Source organism: Anomalospiza imberbis, chromosome 33, assembly GCF_031753505.1.
Source record: "Anomalospiza imberbis isolate Cuckoo-Finch-1a 21T00152 chromosome 33, ASM3175350v1, whole genome shotgun sequence".
Lineage (NCBI taxonomy): Eukaryota > Metazoa > Chordata > Aves > Passeriformes > Viduidae > Anomalospiza > Anomalospiza imberbis.
In genome coordinates this window covers 394,097-410,320 of record NC_089713.1, presented here as the reverse complement: position 1 = coordinate 410,320, position 16,224 = coordinate 394,097, and the positions used below count along the sequence as shown (strand labels likewise).

General features: G+C 50.9%; 2 protein-coding genes across 4 annotated transcripts in view; one reads left to right on the top strand and one right to left on the bottom strand.

Moving 5' to 3' along the window:
* Positions 1 to 16,224, top strand: part of LOC137463965 (zinc finger protein 208-like) — a 1,270,300-nt gene that overhangs the window by 952,220 nt on the left and 301,856 nt on the right. The window lies entirely within an intron of this gene.
* Positions 1 to 16,224, bottom strand: part of LOC137463966 (zinc finger protein 271-like) — a 1,077,684-nt gene that overhangs the window by 960,662 nt on the left and 100,798 nt on the right. The window contains exon 2 of one of the 3 annotated variants that reach the window (XM_068175309.1): positions 2,630 to 2,637. The exons of the other annotated variants lie outside the window; for them this stretch is intronic. Within the exon in view, the coding sequence (XP_068031410.1) occupies positions 2,630 to 2,637 (8 nt within the window). The remainder of the gene's footprint in view (positions 1 to 2,629; positions 2,638 to 16,224) is intronic. 3 annotated transcript variants of the gene reach the window in all.

Sequence of the window (16,224 nt, the reverse complement as noted above, 5' to 3'; positions counted from 1 at the left end):
CTGCCAAGGCGGGAAGTGCTGCCTTGGTGGGATGGAAGCTGAGCTTCAGCAGAGATTAGTGAGAGCTTTATTTGAGGGCTCTGCTTTGGATGCTAATTGAGTCCCATCAAGGAATGGCACTGCTCCTGGGAGGGAAGTGTTTCCCAATTAACAGGCCCAATAGAGACCAAGGAAATTAATCTGTAGACTCAGTGGAGCAATTCCTTAGGTACCTGTGCACCTTCCTGAGTCAGGGCAAGAACCCTCGAGGGCTGGTGCACTAGGAAACCCTACCCCAAACAAACATGTCTGAATATCCACCAGAGGAGAAAGGAGAGATCTTGGAGACCCTTAGAAAACAGCATTCCACTGACAAGCCCTGGTTGATGTGCTCACCTTCCCCTAGGCTGAAGCATTGCTGCCATTGTCCTTCTCAGAAAAGGGCTTTTAGTGGTTCCTTTGCTGCAGCTTTACCACAAAGATTGACCTGGTTATGTACAAATTCTTCTTAAAGCTGTCCTTTGGTTTATTTTTCTGGTTCTCCTGCCTCTGGTACTGTCTGCTCTCCCATCCTTTGTCCAGTTCTTGGAAACATTTCTCACAAGCTTTAAACTTCTACAGTAGAGACACTTGATCTCTTCCTTCCTCTCCTTTCAAGATATGCTCAGCTAGAACAACTTTTGTCCCTTTGGCTCTATCCCCAGTAGCTTATTCCTGACACAACAGGAGGGCCAGGATGCTGCATTATTTCTGCAGCCATTTTGTCATGGCTGCTGGGAATTTTGGCAGGGACGTGGTGTGGCTTAGAGTCTCGGTGCTCCCTGTGCTTGGAGGGTTTGAAGCCTGTTCCTAAAATCAAAACGGGAACTTGTTGATTTGTGACATTTCTTCCTGGGATGTAGTGTTTAAGTAAACTTAATTTGCCTGGAAGGTGCACCTCTCAGAGGTTTGTCTCATGGGTGTCCCTTCCCTGAAGCATGGAATCTCCTGCCTTCCTCCATCCCCTCCCTGCAGGAAATACCAGATACAAAGTAAAAGGAGTTCATCACAGGCTCTTACACTATTCATTATCTTGGGGAAAACATTCAGAATATATGAGTAAAGCCTTGTAAATGATGAGGAATCCTGAGAAGTGAGAAGGAGCACTGCATCCTGCCTTTCCAAGGGGAACCTGGGCTGCTGAGAGTTCCTGCCATGGTGTAAGAGCTGTTAGAAGGAATGACAGTAGAACCCGCTCCCCTTTCCCTGGAAATTGCTCCTGGGGTTACAGGTTCTGGCAGCAAGTTGGCTAAGGAATGATGTGGTAATGCTGCTGATAGATTTTGGGGTACAGATGCTTCTTCATCGCACCAGGACCTGGCTCATGAATAAACTGTCTGCATCTTCAAACCCCTTGGCTACAGCAGCAGGAGTTCCTTTCACAGCTGTGAACAGCAGCCTGAACTTTGCAGCCCCAGCAGAGCTGCAAAGCCCCTCTGTCCGTCCCCAGTCACTCTTGTATCACCTTTCTACTGAAATGAGCTTTGTGTGAACTCTGCCCAGGTTGGCATCCCTCTGCTCCTGGCAGCAAATGGATACTTCAAACAAGTTGTATTAGTTCCACGGAGGACTTTGGAAAACTCCTGTTCTCCCTTAGCAAGAAAAAAGTCTTGGTTTTGTTTTAAAACAAAAGCTTATTTCAAGCTCACTTTGGAAGTGACTGAGTTTCTCTCGGTGGACATAATTTTAACACTTAGAAACAATGAACATTTTGGGTTTGTTCTAAAGTAACAGCTTATTTCAAGCTCATTTCTGAAAGAACTGAGTTTCTCTGTGCTTTTAATTAAACCACCAAGAAACAGAATGTATGGAAATAATTAACATTTATCAGGTCTAGTAAGTATTGGGGTAAAAATGTAAAGCAGTGACAGTATTCTTTATGAAAACATTCTCTAAATTCAGTGTCTTAGACAAGAAAGAAAAAACCTCATCTCCAGTCTCCCGTGAACCTGCTGTCACAGCAGATCCTCCCCTCTGCCACAGTCTGCAGGCACTGATGTGCCTGTGCCACTCCCCTTCCCACAGAAACCCACAGCAATCTCTTGTCCCCAGGGGATCAGGCTGGAGCAGTGGCTGAAGGAGAAAATAGTATGTCTTTGTTGGGCAGCAGTAAGTTGAGTCTTTTGGGAAAAGGCACAGTTGGTGATGCACTAATTCAGAGCAATCCGTATTTTGCATTTGACATGGGAGAAACTCCTCAGACAGCCACCAGAAATAATACTTGCTTAATAGTAGTTATTAGGTGGTTGACAGTTTTCCATTTATAGTTTTGCTTTTAGATGAGGTCTGATTTGTTGAAGGATTTGGTGTTTGGAGCTTTGAAGCAAAGCATTTTTGTTTAAGATATGAATAACATTTTAATTTTTTTTATAATATGTTTCTGGGCTCATGTGTAGAGATAAGGACATAAAAGCCTTGATAGAAATACTTACAAAATTGGCCTGAAATACTTCTTTCCTAGTGTTTTGATGATAGGAGCAATACTCACGTGTTCTAAACAAGTCATGTTGGAGGTTGTGAGGTACCAGATGCTACACAAAGAAAAAGCTCTTTCTAGAAAACTGATCATCTGAAGGGTGGAGGCAGGGGAAGGGAAGGCAACAAAAGTGACCTCAGTGCCTTGCCCATCAAGTTTGTCAGGAATGTGGGGCCATCCCAGATCTATTATACCTACCAAGGTGCAGGCCTGTGGATCCCACTTCTTTGTTTTACATCCTAATTTCTCTTCCCCGTGTTCCTGCACTGGAAGGAGCAGACACACAAAATCAGAGAACAAGCCCTGAGCAGGGAACAAAGAGCAGCTCTTGAGGCTAATTCGTCTGGGTCTCACTGTGATCAGCTTTTGGCGCTGATGCAGAGCTTTTCATACACAAGGGCTTTTCAAAGGTTGGAGATGCAAATAGGTAGAATGTCTTCCTCAATGCGCCTGCAGCCTTTGAACTGCACCTGACAAGAACAGCCCAGGAACGGCCCCGCCCAGTGCGGCTGGGCGCGCGCGGGCCCGAGCGCAGCGCCCCCCTCAGGCCGCGCGCCGCCGGCGCAGCCGCGGCCGTTGCGCCGGGGCCGTTGTGGCGACAGCCGGCGAGCGGCGCCATGGCGGAGCTGCCGCTGCCCGCCGGGCTCAGAGCCAGCGCCTTCCCCGCCAAGCTGTGGCGCCTGGCGAACAGCCCCCGCGTCCGCTCCGTGCGCTGGGACAGCCGGGCCCGGGGGCTGCTCATCCACCGCTCCCTCTTCGAGCGGGAGCTGCTCAGCCCGGGCGACGCCCGGGGCCCGGCCCCGCACACCTTCAGGGCCACGCAGTTCCGCAGCTTCGTGCGCCAGCTCTACCGCTACGGCTTCCGCAGGGTGCCGGGCCGGGTTGGCTCAGCTGCGCCGGGCGATGCCGGGGCTTGGCTCCACTACAGCAACCCCTGCTTTCGCCGCCACCGCCCCGACCTCCTGCTCCGCATCAGGCGCCGGAGCGCGGCCAACAGGCAGCGGCCGGCGGCGGGGCGGGAGGGCCGCAGGCGCCCGCCCCGCGGCTCCCAGCAGCTCCCCGGGGCGCGGCCGCTGCCGCACGGGCGGGACGGGCGCAGTCGCTTCCAGCCGCTCTCCAGGGAGCGGCCGCCGCTGCCGCCCGGGCGCCCGCCCAGCGGCTTCCTGCTGCTGCACAGGGAGCGGACGCTGCCGGACGGGCGGGAGCTGCGCAGCCCCCGGCCTGGCCGCTTCCAGCCGCCCCCCGGGCAGCGGCCGCTGCTCGCCCGGCGCCCGCCCTGCGGCTTCCACCTGCTGCACAGGGACCGGCCGGTGCCGGCCCGGCGGGAGGGGCCGAGCCGCTTCCAGGAGCTCTATGGGGAGCGGCCGCCGCCCGCCGAGCGGGAGCTGCTGCGCATCCCGCCGTGCGGCTTCTTCGGTTTCTACGGGGAGCCGCTGCTGCCGCTCGGGCGGGAGGGGCCTCGCAGCCGCGACCAGCAGCTCTACGGGGGTCAGCTGCCTCCGATCGACCGGGAGGTGCTCAGGATCCAGCCCTGCAGCTTCCAGCAGCTCCACAGGGAGCAGCAGCCCCCAGCCTACGACCCGCGAGGTAGGAAAAGAGTTGTAGCCTTGCTTTTCTCCAAAAGGTCATGAAAAGTGACTGCTTGGAGTATTTTTCCACAAGGCTCTGTCCTTCTCGGCCCAAAATTCTCAAGCTTATTTAGAAGGGGCACCTAGAAAGGCAAAAGATTCTCTGCCTGGTTTTCCTGCCTACTTCCTGTGATGGTTGATCCAAGGCAGCAACAGAGATCAGTGTCTCAGAGCCACATTGTGGAGTGTGACCAATGTCTTTGTATTCTTGCAGCCACCTCGGGCACTTCAGCCCCCAGGGCTCCACCTGGCAGTGCAGGTTGTGCAGTATCGACGGCCTCCGGCTCAGCCTGGAATGCACCTGGTGAAGAGCAATTGCCACCAGTGGATCTTGACTTTGCCATCGGGCAAATGATCCGGGAGATCAGGAGATCCCTGCCTGAAAGGTCTCCCTCTGCTCAGGTAACCCATTGGAGGGGAATGGAAGAGGCTGGGCTGAAAGCTTTTGAACGTTGTTAGATGGAGAAGGAGAGTAACCGTATCCTTGATGCGATTCCAGCAAAATACTGAATGATCTTTAGTTTTCTTTTTTTTCTATTGTTCTTTCAAGGGCAATATGAATGTTGCCCCTGAGTCTTCAGGAGGGGAGCCTGTGAACCGGGCTGCAGCAGAGGAAACTTCATCTGGCACCGAGAGCTGCGAGAACAGTTCCCCAGAGCCCGAGGAGCCTGGTAAGGACAGAGCCCCCGTTGGTTTAGAGAGGTGTGAGACGGCTGCTCTGAGCCTGCCTCTGGCAGGAAGGGAGAGGAGAAGAGTTGAGTTCTTGTCTGCAGGGTTGGTGCTTCCTGGTGCCTTTAGTTCAAAGGCACATGCACAACCTGCCCGAGCCCTGCCCTCCACGCTTCGCCAGAGGCTTGGGCACTGAGTCCTCTGCTGTGGCAAGAGAGCAGGGAATAAACCTGACCTTGTGGGAGTTGTGCACCAAGCTGGGTGTCCCAGTCTGGTTGATACCTCAGCCCCCAGCAGCCTTCAGCCATTTCAGTGAGGACTGTGGTCTCTCTGTCACTGGGACTGTCTGTGTTTCAAGCTCTCGTGGGTGCCATTTGCACTGTGGGTGCTGAGACTTTATTAGAATACTTAAATACTTTACACAGTTCCGTTTTGACAACTTGGAAGGATCCCTGTTCTTTATAGAGCAGGCTTCAAATTGCCAAGTGAGAGTCTGCCTTCCAGGCCATCTTTTAATGTCCCTGATAGAAGGACAATTGGTGCTCAAGGGACGCTTGCACAAGGGCCAGTATTGTCTCAGTGTTCCCTTTGCTTCCCAGATCCCGTGTGATCAACGTGTCCAGGAGGGCTGCCCTGTGCACCAGGAAGAGACAGAGGGAGAGCCTGTGACCATTGGGCAGGTAGAATTCCTCTGTCTCTAGTTATATTTATAGATGTGTATAGTTATATTTATTGGTATATGTAGTTGTATTTATAGATTTATGTAGTTACATTTATCTATCTACATAGACAGAGATTTGTCTAGTTAATTTATTTTTAGTTTTAGGTGTATATATTTATATTTTTAGATGTGCAGTTATAGTTGTAGATGTCCATAGTTGCATTTATACATGCGTATAGTTACATTTACATATATATAGTTATATTTGTAGATAGGCATATTTATATTGATATATGGGGGTTTAGTTACGTAGATTGATATCTGTATAGGTGTAGGCCTCTTTTTAACCTCTTCCCCTGCTCTGCTTCCTCCCTCACCTCTTGCTTTTCCCCCGTGCCCCCTGTGTCCCCTCTCCCTGTGCTGGGTCCGAGCTGGCGGCCGGGCCGGGCGGAGCAGCAGTTCCAGCCCCGGGTGTCCCTGGAGCGGTGGGAGCTGCCGGTGGCCCCAGGCAGTGTCCCCTGAGGAGCTGCTGAAGGACGGTGAGACTGAGGGGGCTGAGGGGGCGGTGACGCTGAAGGGACGGTGACCCTGAGGTGCTGCTGGGGCTGAGGGCTGTGGGGCAGCCGAGGGCGATGGTGGCACTGAGGTGACAGGGAAGTGGCACAGGCCGAGGGGTGGCGGGTCTAGGGGGACGGGATGGGTCAGAAGGGACTGAGGGGCTGAGAGGACTGTGAGGGGCTGAAGAAACTGAAGGGGGCTGGGGCTTTGCCGAGAGCATGGCGGGGCTGAGGGGATGGAGGGGGCCGGCAGGGAGCACAGAGGGCTCCGGGACTGCAGCTCTGCCAGGCCTTGGAACCAGTTGCAGAGCCTCCGCTTTTGCCACAGCTGCAGTGGAGACCTTGAGGACAGCCGGAGACTGACGGGAGCCAGCAGGGAGAAGGTGAAGGCCAGCAGCAAGAGCAGGGAACGGGGACCTGCTGCTGCCACGCTGGAGAGAGCCCGGGTGAGGCCACAGGGCCGGGGAGGCAGGGTGGGGCTGAGGGTGGCGTGGGCTGTGGCCGTGGGCACTGCCCGGCGGGGCAGCAGCGGGCCCTGCCCGTGCCGGGGCTGCTCAGTGCAGCTGCCCCGGCCGGCACAGGGGCTGTCCTTGGGCAAGGCAGCTGTGCCGGCAGGGCCCGGGAGCTGTGCCGGCTGTGCCGGGCTGCCGGGGCTGCGGGACAGTCCCGCCGCGGCTGCGCTCACCACAGCCTGGCCCGCTCGGCTGCTTTTTCTATCTAACCCTCCTGGGGAGGCTCTGAGATCTTCCCTTCCCTGATGGAAGTGCAGCTGCTGCCAAGGAAAACATCCCCATACTGACTCAGTGCTCCCTTTGCTTCCCAGCTGTGCCATCTGCCGTCCCTGTCCAGGAGAGCTGCTCTGCACGGGAGGAAGAGCCCGAGGGAGAGGCTTTGAAGATGGGGCAGCAGCAAGAGCAGGGAACGGGTGTTATAAGTTAAAGTAAATAATTTGTCTGATCCTTTAGGGATTGATAAAAAGAATTTTATTGATTCCAGCAAGCAATGACAAGCAAACAGCGCTGGGTGCAGCCGGGGAGTCAGTGCTCCGCCAAGGCTCACACCGCTTCCCTTTTCCCACGGTCCTTTATTCTCCCCCTTCTTCCGCGTTTGTGGCTTTTCCGGGAGTACTCTGCACGTGCGCCTCCAGTTGCTGGGGGGTCGCCGCCTGCTCTCTGGTGGTCGTCCGGATGAAGGCTCTCCTCCTCTTCCTCACTGGGGGTTTATGACCCTGTAACAATCTTTCCATAGATGGTTACACACCTCCCGACCCTAGTTGTACCATCAACTTAAGGAGTCAGCATATCCTCGGGTTTCCTGTTATTCACAAAAAACCTCTTCCTTTGCCTGAGTTCCTGTTTAATGATGAACAAAGAGACTTCTCTTATCTATTTCAAGGGGTCTGGAACACAAGTCCTGTGAGGAATGACTGAGGGAGCTGGAGTTGTTTATCCTGGAGAAGACTCAGAGGTGACCTTATCACTCTCCACACTCCCTGAAAGGTGGTTGCAGTCAGGTGGGGGTCGGTCTCTCTCTCCTCACAGCAACTGACAGGACCAGAGGACAGTGTCTTAAGCTGCACCAAGGGAAATTTAGGTTTTATATTAGGAACAAAGTTTTTTATGGAAAGGGTAATAAATTACTGGAACTGTCTGTCCAGGGAGGTGGTGGAGTCACCATCCTGGGATGTGTTTAAAAAAAGACTGGATGTGGCACTCAGTGCCATGGTTTAGCTGAGGTGGTGTTAGGGCATGGGTTGGACTTGATGATCTTAAAGGTCTCTTCCAACCCAGCAATTCTGTGATTGTGTGACATCACAGACCAGGTTGTGACATCATATAGTTGGCTGTGACATCACTGGTTTATTATGTGACATCACAGAGCAGGCTGTGACATCACAGGATGCCTGTATGACATCACAGAGCAGAGCAAGCTGTGTGGTCAAAGAGTGTGCTGTGACATTATAGGGTGGCTGTGTTCCATCACTGAAGGTGTTGTGACATCACAGGGTGGGTCTGTGAGCCCACAGAGGTGCTGTGTGACATGTTAAGTGAGTTCTGCCACCACAGAGCAGGCTGTGACATCACAGAGGAGATTGTGATGTCACAAAGTCAGCTGTGACATTACAGGCTGGCTGTGTGACATCACAGAATGGGCTGTGAGGCCGCAGAGAAGACTCTGCCATCATAGAAAAGGGCTCTGTGACATCACAGAGCAGCTGTGTGATGTCACAGAGAAGGCTGACACAATACAGAGTGGGTTGTGACATCACAGAGCTGACTGTGATATCACAGAGCAGGCTGTGACATCACAGCGAGGCTGCATAACATCACAAAGGTAGAGCTGTGCCATCATAGAGCTGGCTGTGACATCACAGGCTGGGCTGTGACATCTCAGGGCAGATTTTGTGACATCACAGAGCAGACTGGGACCTCAAAGAGCAGGCTGTGACATCACAGTGCAGCTGTGTGACATCACAGGGGCTGTGTGAGGTCACTGGGGAGGTCACTCTGCCCCAGCCCCCCCTCCCAGTTCCCCCAGAGAAGTCCAACGCTGCTCGTGCACAGCGGGGTCCCCTGTCCCCCCGGGTCCCCCCGTCCCCGGCGCCGCAGCCTCCCCCAGAGGATGTTCCACGAGATCGACCCCAGAGCCTGACACGGGGACGGGGGCTGGGGCTGTGGGGAGTGGGACAGGGGGACAGGGACCCCCCAGCAGCGTCCCCGTGTCCCCCAGGGCCAGAACCTGGGCCAGGGCTCCTTCACCCTGTTACCAACGAGGGCTTGAGAGCGCTGAAAAAATCCCCAGCAAGGGATCAGCAAAAACCAGATTTAATATTAAGCAACAGCACCACAAAGTTCCTTGGCAAGAGTCACTCTGCTCCTGACTGGACACTTCAGGCACACCAAGGAAACAAAGCAACAACAAAACCAAACAAAATCCAGGCAATCAAATCAGAAATTAACCGAGAACTGTCTGTCTGTGTGTGTGTGTGTGTGTGTGTGTGTGTGTGTGTGACAAAAGGGCAGTGAGGGCAAGGTGTGAAAAATGCATATTTTATGATTGGCTTTTGTCACAAATATTAAATATTATATGTGCAGTGATAGAAAGTTATGCTGTATTAATTCTCTTAAGTAGTGTGTTAAATGTAGTTCTAGGTTACAACACAATGTTAAAATAGAAACTCTGCAATGTCAGATATTTTTACAAGCTCAAGAAAAGGGATAAGATAATCAAGAAACTTCGCACAGAAATAACAGCGACAAGACACATAAAGAGTTACTGCCTCCTTATCAGAAAAGACAAACATTCTTCCACCTTCTCTCCATCTTTATGGAACCACTAGGATTAAGGGGAAGAAGTTCACAACAACCAGAAAAATTCTTAATTTGCAAGGAATTTATGCATCATGTATGAGATATATGAATATGCAATAGGCTGTTGCTGTTAAGGGTAATTCCTTTGTTCACAAGGCATGTTTTTGGCAGCTTAGTGCCCAAAAACATCCGGACATCCATAATTCTTTACTTTTTATTGTCTTGTAATTGTCCTAATCCTCATTGTCCAAATTTTTATTACTCTAATTTTATTGCTATTTTTATAACAATTTTATTACTAATAAACTTTTAAAACTAAAAAAACCCAAGTGATTGGCTTTTTTCACACTATCAAGCCACCCCCCCACTTAACACCCAGCCTCCTGCTTCTCAAAACCTACCTTTACCCCCTCCAATGATCCCTGCCCCTTCTCTATCTCCTCAGGGAATCTCCATGCCATTTTTACCCCCTCCAACAACCCCACTCCCCCATATATATCCACCCCTTGGTGCTTTTTCCCCGTTGCCTCCTACCCCCATTAACACACAACTTGCTTCACCTGTAAGTCAGAATACAACACCTTTCCCTGAGAAAAAACCTCTGGATATATCCTCCAACCTAACAACTGAGCCCTCCCAACGTGATAACAAAGAATTAGTGAGCCAGTCAAATAAGCCTTCAGATGCTGGCCCTTACTGTAATACCAGATCAAAAAGTGGTGTAAGGCCAGAGGTAAATCCTGACAGGCTGCTTCCCTGAGGGAAGTTCCACTAGGTGTGGGGTAGGAGGAATAGGTGTTATAAATGCACCCCTGACAGCTTCTGAAGTAAGAATATATAAGAAAGAGCTAGTTGGTTTAATAGAAGATCCAACTGGCACCGCACAGCAAACAGATCAGTTCCTGGGTCCCAATACACACACCTGGGAAGAGCTGCATCCTATTAGGAACATCCTCTTCTCCCCAGAGGAGATTCACCATCTAACCCACTGGTTTGAGGCATTCCCCACGAGAAGGGAGACAGCCCAAACTGTGACAAAAGTTCTTTTAGAAGAAATTATTCCGAGATACGGGCTAGTAAATTTTATTGATTCAGACCGTGGACCCCACTCTACATCCAGTGTTCTGCAACAAGTCCTCGGGGCCCTGGGAATGAAGTGGGAGTTACACACCCCTTGGCACCCTCAGAGTTCTGCGAGGGTCGAGAGGGTAAATCAAACCTTAAAGAATATTTTAACAAAATTGGTCTTAGAAACCCAATGGAATTGGGTCAAATGTTTACCACTAGCCCTATGACGAATAAGAACGAGACCCAGAACAGATCTAGGGGTCTCTCCTTGTGAAATGTTGTTTGGGCTGCCTTTCTTGCTTACCCCATACAGTACTGGGGAACATCAAGAGGGGGGGATGGCCATGCAAAAATATATAGAAACAGTAACAACAACCCTGGAAGAACTAAAGAAAAAGGGCTACCTTCCCCAAACTTCCCCACTGGACTGTAAAATACATGGTACTAACCCAGGAGACTGGGTGTTGATTAAATCATGGAAAAACCCTCCACTAACTGCTCGCTTTGAAGGCCCCTTCCAGGCACTGCTTGCAGCAAACACCACAGTGAGAACAAAGGAGCGGGGCTGGACTCATGCAAGTCGAGTGAGGGGTCCAGTACAACCCCCAGCTGAGGCAAGCGAATGGACTATAGCCAGCAGAGACGATAAAGACTTGAAACTGGTCCTGAGGAAAGCACCAAAAGAAGTGCAACCCTGAACACAACCCCCCACAGGAAACCTCTACATTGTTATGCGTATATCCTTAAAGTTTGCTAATGTTTGTTATAGCTATAGGATAAAATTAAGTTTTGTTTAGCTAAGAATTGACAATCAGAATAACATCTCAGTTTCCAGTACTGCTCCATAGAGCACTCCCCTTGCAACCCTCATTGGGACCAAATTGAGGGAAGGGAGTTGGTGAGATAAGGGTCATGGCAGAATGTCTCCAGAAGGAGGGAAAACCAGAGGTGGGAGGCAAGACTGGATCAGGAACTACCTCTGGGAAAGACTCTCAGGGCACCGAGAAAAGCCCTGTGGATCGAGAGGTGAGGAGGCCAGCCCGTACCAGACTCCCACTGGTAGCAATGCTGCTACTCATCCACTTCGGAGGAAGTGGAGGAAACACTTGTGAGAAGTGTTACTATCCCTTGTGTAGAGGAGATACAGTAAGTGCATTCATCAGAGTGCACACCAACATGAATCCCAAATGTATCGACCACTCCCAGTTAACAACCTGTAAAGAGGATAATGAAATATATTGGCTGGCTAAAACTATTGCAAACCCAAGTCAGAGGATCTCAGGAGAGTGCCCCATGAAAGAAAGATGGGTATGTTTTGAACAAGAATGTAAATAGGATACATTCAAGGAGGATACATTCAAGGAGAAAGAAGTGCAATTGAAAGGACAAAGGGATAGGGAGGGACAAATAAATGGTAAGAATCTTTTTATTGATATGGTGGAAAAGATTACAAAATAATTTAATTTGACTGATTGTTGGGTGTGCAAGGGGACACACTTAAAATTTGTCCATAGGATGGTATCAGTTTGGGTCCCCTAGACATTTTAAAATGGATTACATGAAAAAAAGTATGGTGGTACCCAAAAGAAGGGAAGGAGAGTGGAAGCTCAAATCCACAATAATAGGGGAAGAGTGTTTATCAAGGAAAGGGAAAATGCATACTATAGAAGCAGGAGAAACACCATGTGATAGATATCTAGCAGCAAATGACACACACACCCCAGGTGGATCCCAGAAACCCCCCATTCATATTGGTCAATAGAAAAAACTGAAAGTAGATGTGCATACAGTGAAAAACTGTTTGAATGCTTAGGAGATTATATTAACCCATTCTGGGCAATAGAAACCCTATCCAAATATTGGAAACATACAACAAATCAAGATTCTAATTTCTGGGATGCACCTAAAAGTTTTTTTTGGATCTGTGGTAACACGGCATATGTGAAGTTACCGGGAGGGTGGACCAGGAGTTGCACAATTGGAGCAGTAAAACCATCCTTTTTCTTACTGCTTAAGGATGTGAAATCAAACTTGGGAGTCCCAGTATATGATGATCTGGCCAGAAAGAAAAGGAGTTTACTTGGCAGAACCCAAAATTGGAACAATGAAAGTTGGACCCCACAAAAGATTATCGATACTTATGGGCCGGCTGCCTGGGCCCAAGGTGGATCCTGGGGGTACAGAAGCCCAGTGTACCTGCTCAATCGAATCATCCGTTTACAAGCAGTACTTGAAATAATGTCCAATCAAACAACTCTGACCATTGATCTCTTGAGCCAGCAGCAACCACAAACATGATCAGTAATTTACCAAATTCGATTGGCAGTGGACTACCTCCTCGCAGAGGAAGGAGGGATCTGTGGGAAATTTAACATTTCAGAATGCTGCCTAGAGATCAATGACCACAGTCATGTAATTAAAAACATTACTCAAAATATCAGGAAACTAACCTATGCTGGAACGCAAAAATGGACCCCTTTTTGGAGACCCCGATTGGCGGGACAACTTGTTCACCTGGAATGGTAAATGGTGGAAGAAATTGGTCTTCTTTGTAGTGTGTGCACTAGTAAGTGTAATATTTCTACCATGTGCAATTCCATGTCTAGTCCTGATAGTACCCAGCATTGGCCAAGGCAGCATCATGCTGCAAGGTAACGTAGAAGGGAAAAATGGCAAAAAAGTAACGCTAATAAAAGAACAGAGTGATCAGAATGCCAGAGATATGCTTGAACAGTATGAGAAACTGAGAAAATTAGAAATTGGACTTTAAAAGGTTGATGCAGGCTAGAAGACTGATCAAATAGTTAGAGGGGGAATTGTTAAACTAGGTCAGAAACTATTGTAAAATAGTTGATCGCTGTTGAGCGTGTACTGTTGGTTTGGTTATGGTAAAAGGGGTTTGAAGGGTAGTTAGAAGAAATACGGTACTCCACGTACCGTATTACACCTAAGTGAAGTGCAGCCACCCCCCCCAAGGGAAAGGAGCCAGCCTGGACTGAACTGCCACGGGCCAATCGAGCGCCTAAACCTTCATGCAAATGAGGGACCCAAAAAGAAACCGATCCAAAGGGACAAAAAACAGGATAAAAAGGGGGCTTCTGACCCACGGAACCTGTGCTGCTCCACCTGGAACGTCGGGGACGTTGCTGCTCAGAAGACCCAGCGCCGGCGCTGCAGCATCCTTGAGGGGAGCGCTCCTGCTCAGCCCGCGGGCCTCCATGCTCTAGGCCTTTCTTTTTTTATTACATTAAATGCTGAAATCACTTTTCGTACCGGGAATGTTTCTAACAAGTATGCTTGTGTTAAAGTGCCTGCTTGGATGGCAATGAACACAGGATGAGGACACCTGTACAGATCTGCCAACGATCAGCACTCACCGTCTGAAGGCAGTGAGGGCCGGGGCCAAAACTGAAGATGATGATAAAAAAGGACTAAAACCACAACCAAGGAATACACATGCTCTAAAAGGGTGGAACCGAGGAGGGGGAGCCACTCTAAACAGTTCTTGGAATATGTAAACTAGTTTGGGAAAAGAGTTTACTATGCATAAGGGTCTATGAATATGCAACAGGCTGATGGAATGGAAAAGGTATTTAATGGGAATCTCCAGAGATAAGTGTGCTCCTGGTTCAGTGCCAAGATGCACCCGGCCGTAACAACCTTTGCTCTATGGTCCTTGTCTCCTATCGTCCTGTATTAAAATGTTTAAATTTTCACAGGAGAGTGAGCGTGTTTTTCACAGCCCCGAGCAGAGAGCTCTGCCCGGGGGCTCCGGGGAAAGGCGGCGGCGCTCGGCAGCGGCCCCAGCCCGCGGGAATTCCCCCGCACGGGGACAAAATCCTGTCCCGAAGGAGGCACTTGGAACGCCCGCCTGCGGCTCTCCCTGCCCCAAAGATCCCGGCAGCGGCCCCGCTGTCGCAGCTGCGGCTCTGGAGCAGGGAGGCTCCGCGGGACCCCCGGGCTGTGCCCCCTCCCAGGCCGTGCCCGCCCCGGTGCTGATGTTCCGCCCGGGCTCTCTCGCTGCTCCCGGCTCCCGCAGTCCCGCCGTGACCGGGCACCGACCGCCCGGCGCCGCAGGGCCCCGAGCCCCTGCCCAGCAAAGGGTCGGTGTCCATCGCCGGCCCTTGCCGGGGGCTCCGGCCATTGCCCGGCCCCGGCACAACCTGCAGCTCCCAGCGCAGCTCCCCCGAGCCGGGCACTGCGGGTTCCGAACGAGGCAGAATATTTGCGGCTTCCGAACGAGGCAGAATATTCAGCTCCCGGAATCTCTGTGAGCTCTGCTGACATGTGCAAAACCAGCTGCTGCTGAGGCAATCCCAGCTCCGACTGAAGCCTTCCCACCCAAAATGCTGCCTTCGGTTCGGACACACCATTAAGAAATCCAAGAGCAAACTGAAAGCTGATTAGAGAATCTTGGAAAATCACATCCGAGAACATTTTGTTATAAAATCACAAATGTTAACAGAAGCTGAGAAAGTCAACAATGTTAGAAAACAAGCTTCCAACACTGGGACTAGAAGAGCTCAGGCCATCCATTTGAATGGAATGAGCCCTCTCTTTCTGACATGGGAGCAATGCCATGGAATTTCCCAAACCAGGGAAATGGGGAGCCCTGGCAGCAGCGGCTTCACACGCAGCAATGACACAGAACAGGGCAGGGCAAGAGGCTGACAAAACTATAACTTCTACTTGCAATGAAGAACCTGTTTCTACTCTAGCCACTATTAATATAGAGTCAAAAAGACTAAAAATGCTAGTAATAACAACTGTACCATTAATAGCAAAAAATAGAGATCATTGAAATAATAATAGTAATAAAAACCCTACCATACTTATACGAGGTTTGCATGGCCAGGTTTTGGTAAGGGAGAGGCTCTAGGAGCACCTTCTGTGAGAGCAGCTGCTCCTCCATGTCCCACAGAGTCAATTCCAGCCCACTCCAGGATGGACCAGCCGCCAGCCAAGGCTGGGCCAGTTAGAAATGGTGGTAACGCCTTTGGGATAGGAGATTTATGAAAAAGAAAATGGGTGATCGTGTAGATGTAACTGTGAACAGGGAAGAGCTGGTGAGAACATATGAGAGGAACAGCTCTGCACACCCCAGGGCAGGGCAGAAGGGGCAGGAGCTGCTCCAGGTGCTGGAGCTGATTGCCCTGAGATTCCCTGGTGCAGTCCCTGGTGAGGCAGCTGGGCCCCTGCAGCCCATGGAGGGCACGGAGAGCAGAGATGCACCAGCATCACCTGGAGGAGCCCGTGCCGGAGCAGGGGGATGCCTGAGCGGAGCTGTGACCCCACGAGAAACCTGTGCTGGAGCAGGGACCTGGCAGAGACCTGCAAACCCCTGGAGAGAGGAGCCCACGCTGGAGCAGGGTCCTGCTAGGACCTGTGAGCCCATGGAGGAGCGAGCCACGCTACAGCAGCTTGTGAAGAACTGCTGTCCCTGAGATGAACTCACCTTGGAGAAGTTCATGGAGAAGTGTCTCAGGGAGGACCCCAGCACAGCAGGGGAACGACTCCTCTCCTTGAGCAGCAGGAGAAACAAGAGGTGATGACCTGACCAGAACCCCCATTCCCTGTCTCCCTGCACCCACTGGGGGAGGAGGTAGAGCTGGGAAGGAGGGAGGGATGGGCAGAAGGGGTTTTTAAAGCTTTATTTTACTTCTCAATATCCTACCCTGATCTGGATAGCAATAAGTTCCACTAATATCTCTGATTTCGAAAATGTTTTGCCCATGATGGCATTTGCTGAGTGATCTGCCCCAGTCCTTAACTCAACCCCTGAAGCCTTCCTTCTGTTTTCTCTCTCCTGGCCATCTCTGGAGGGGAGTGAGAGAGC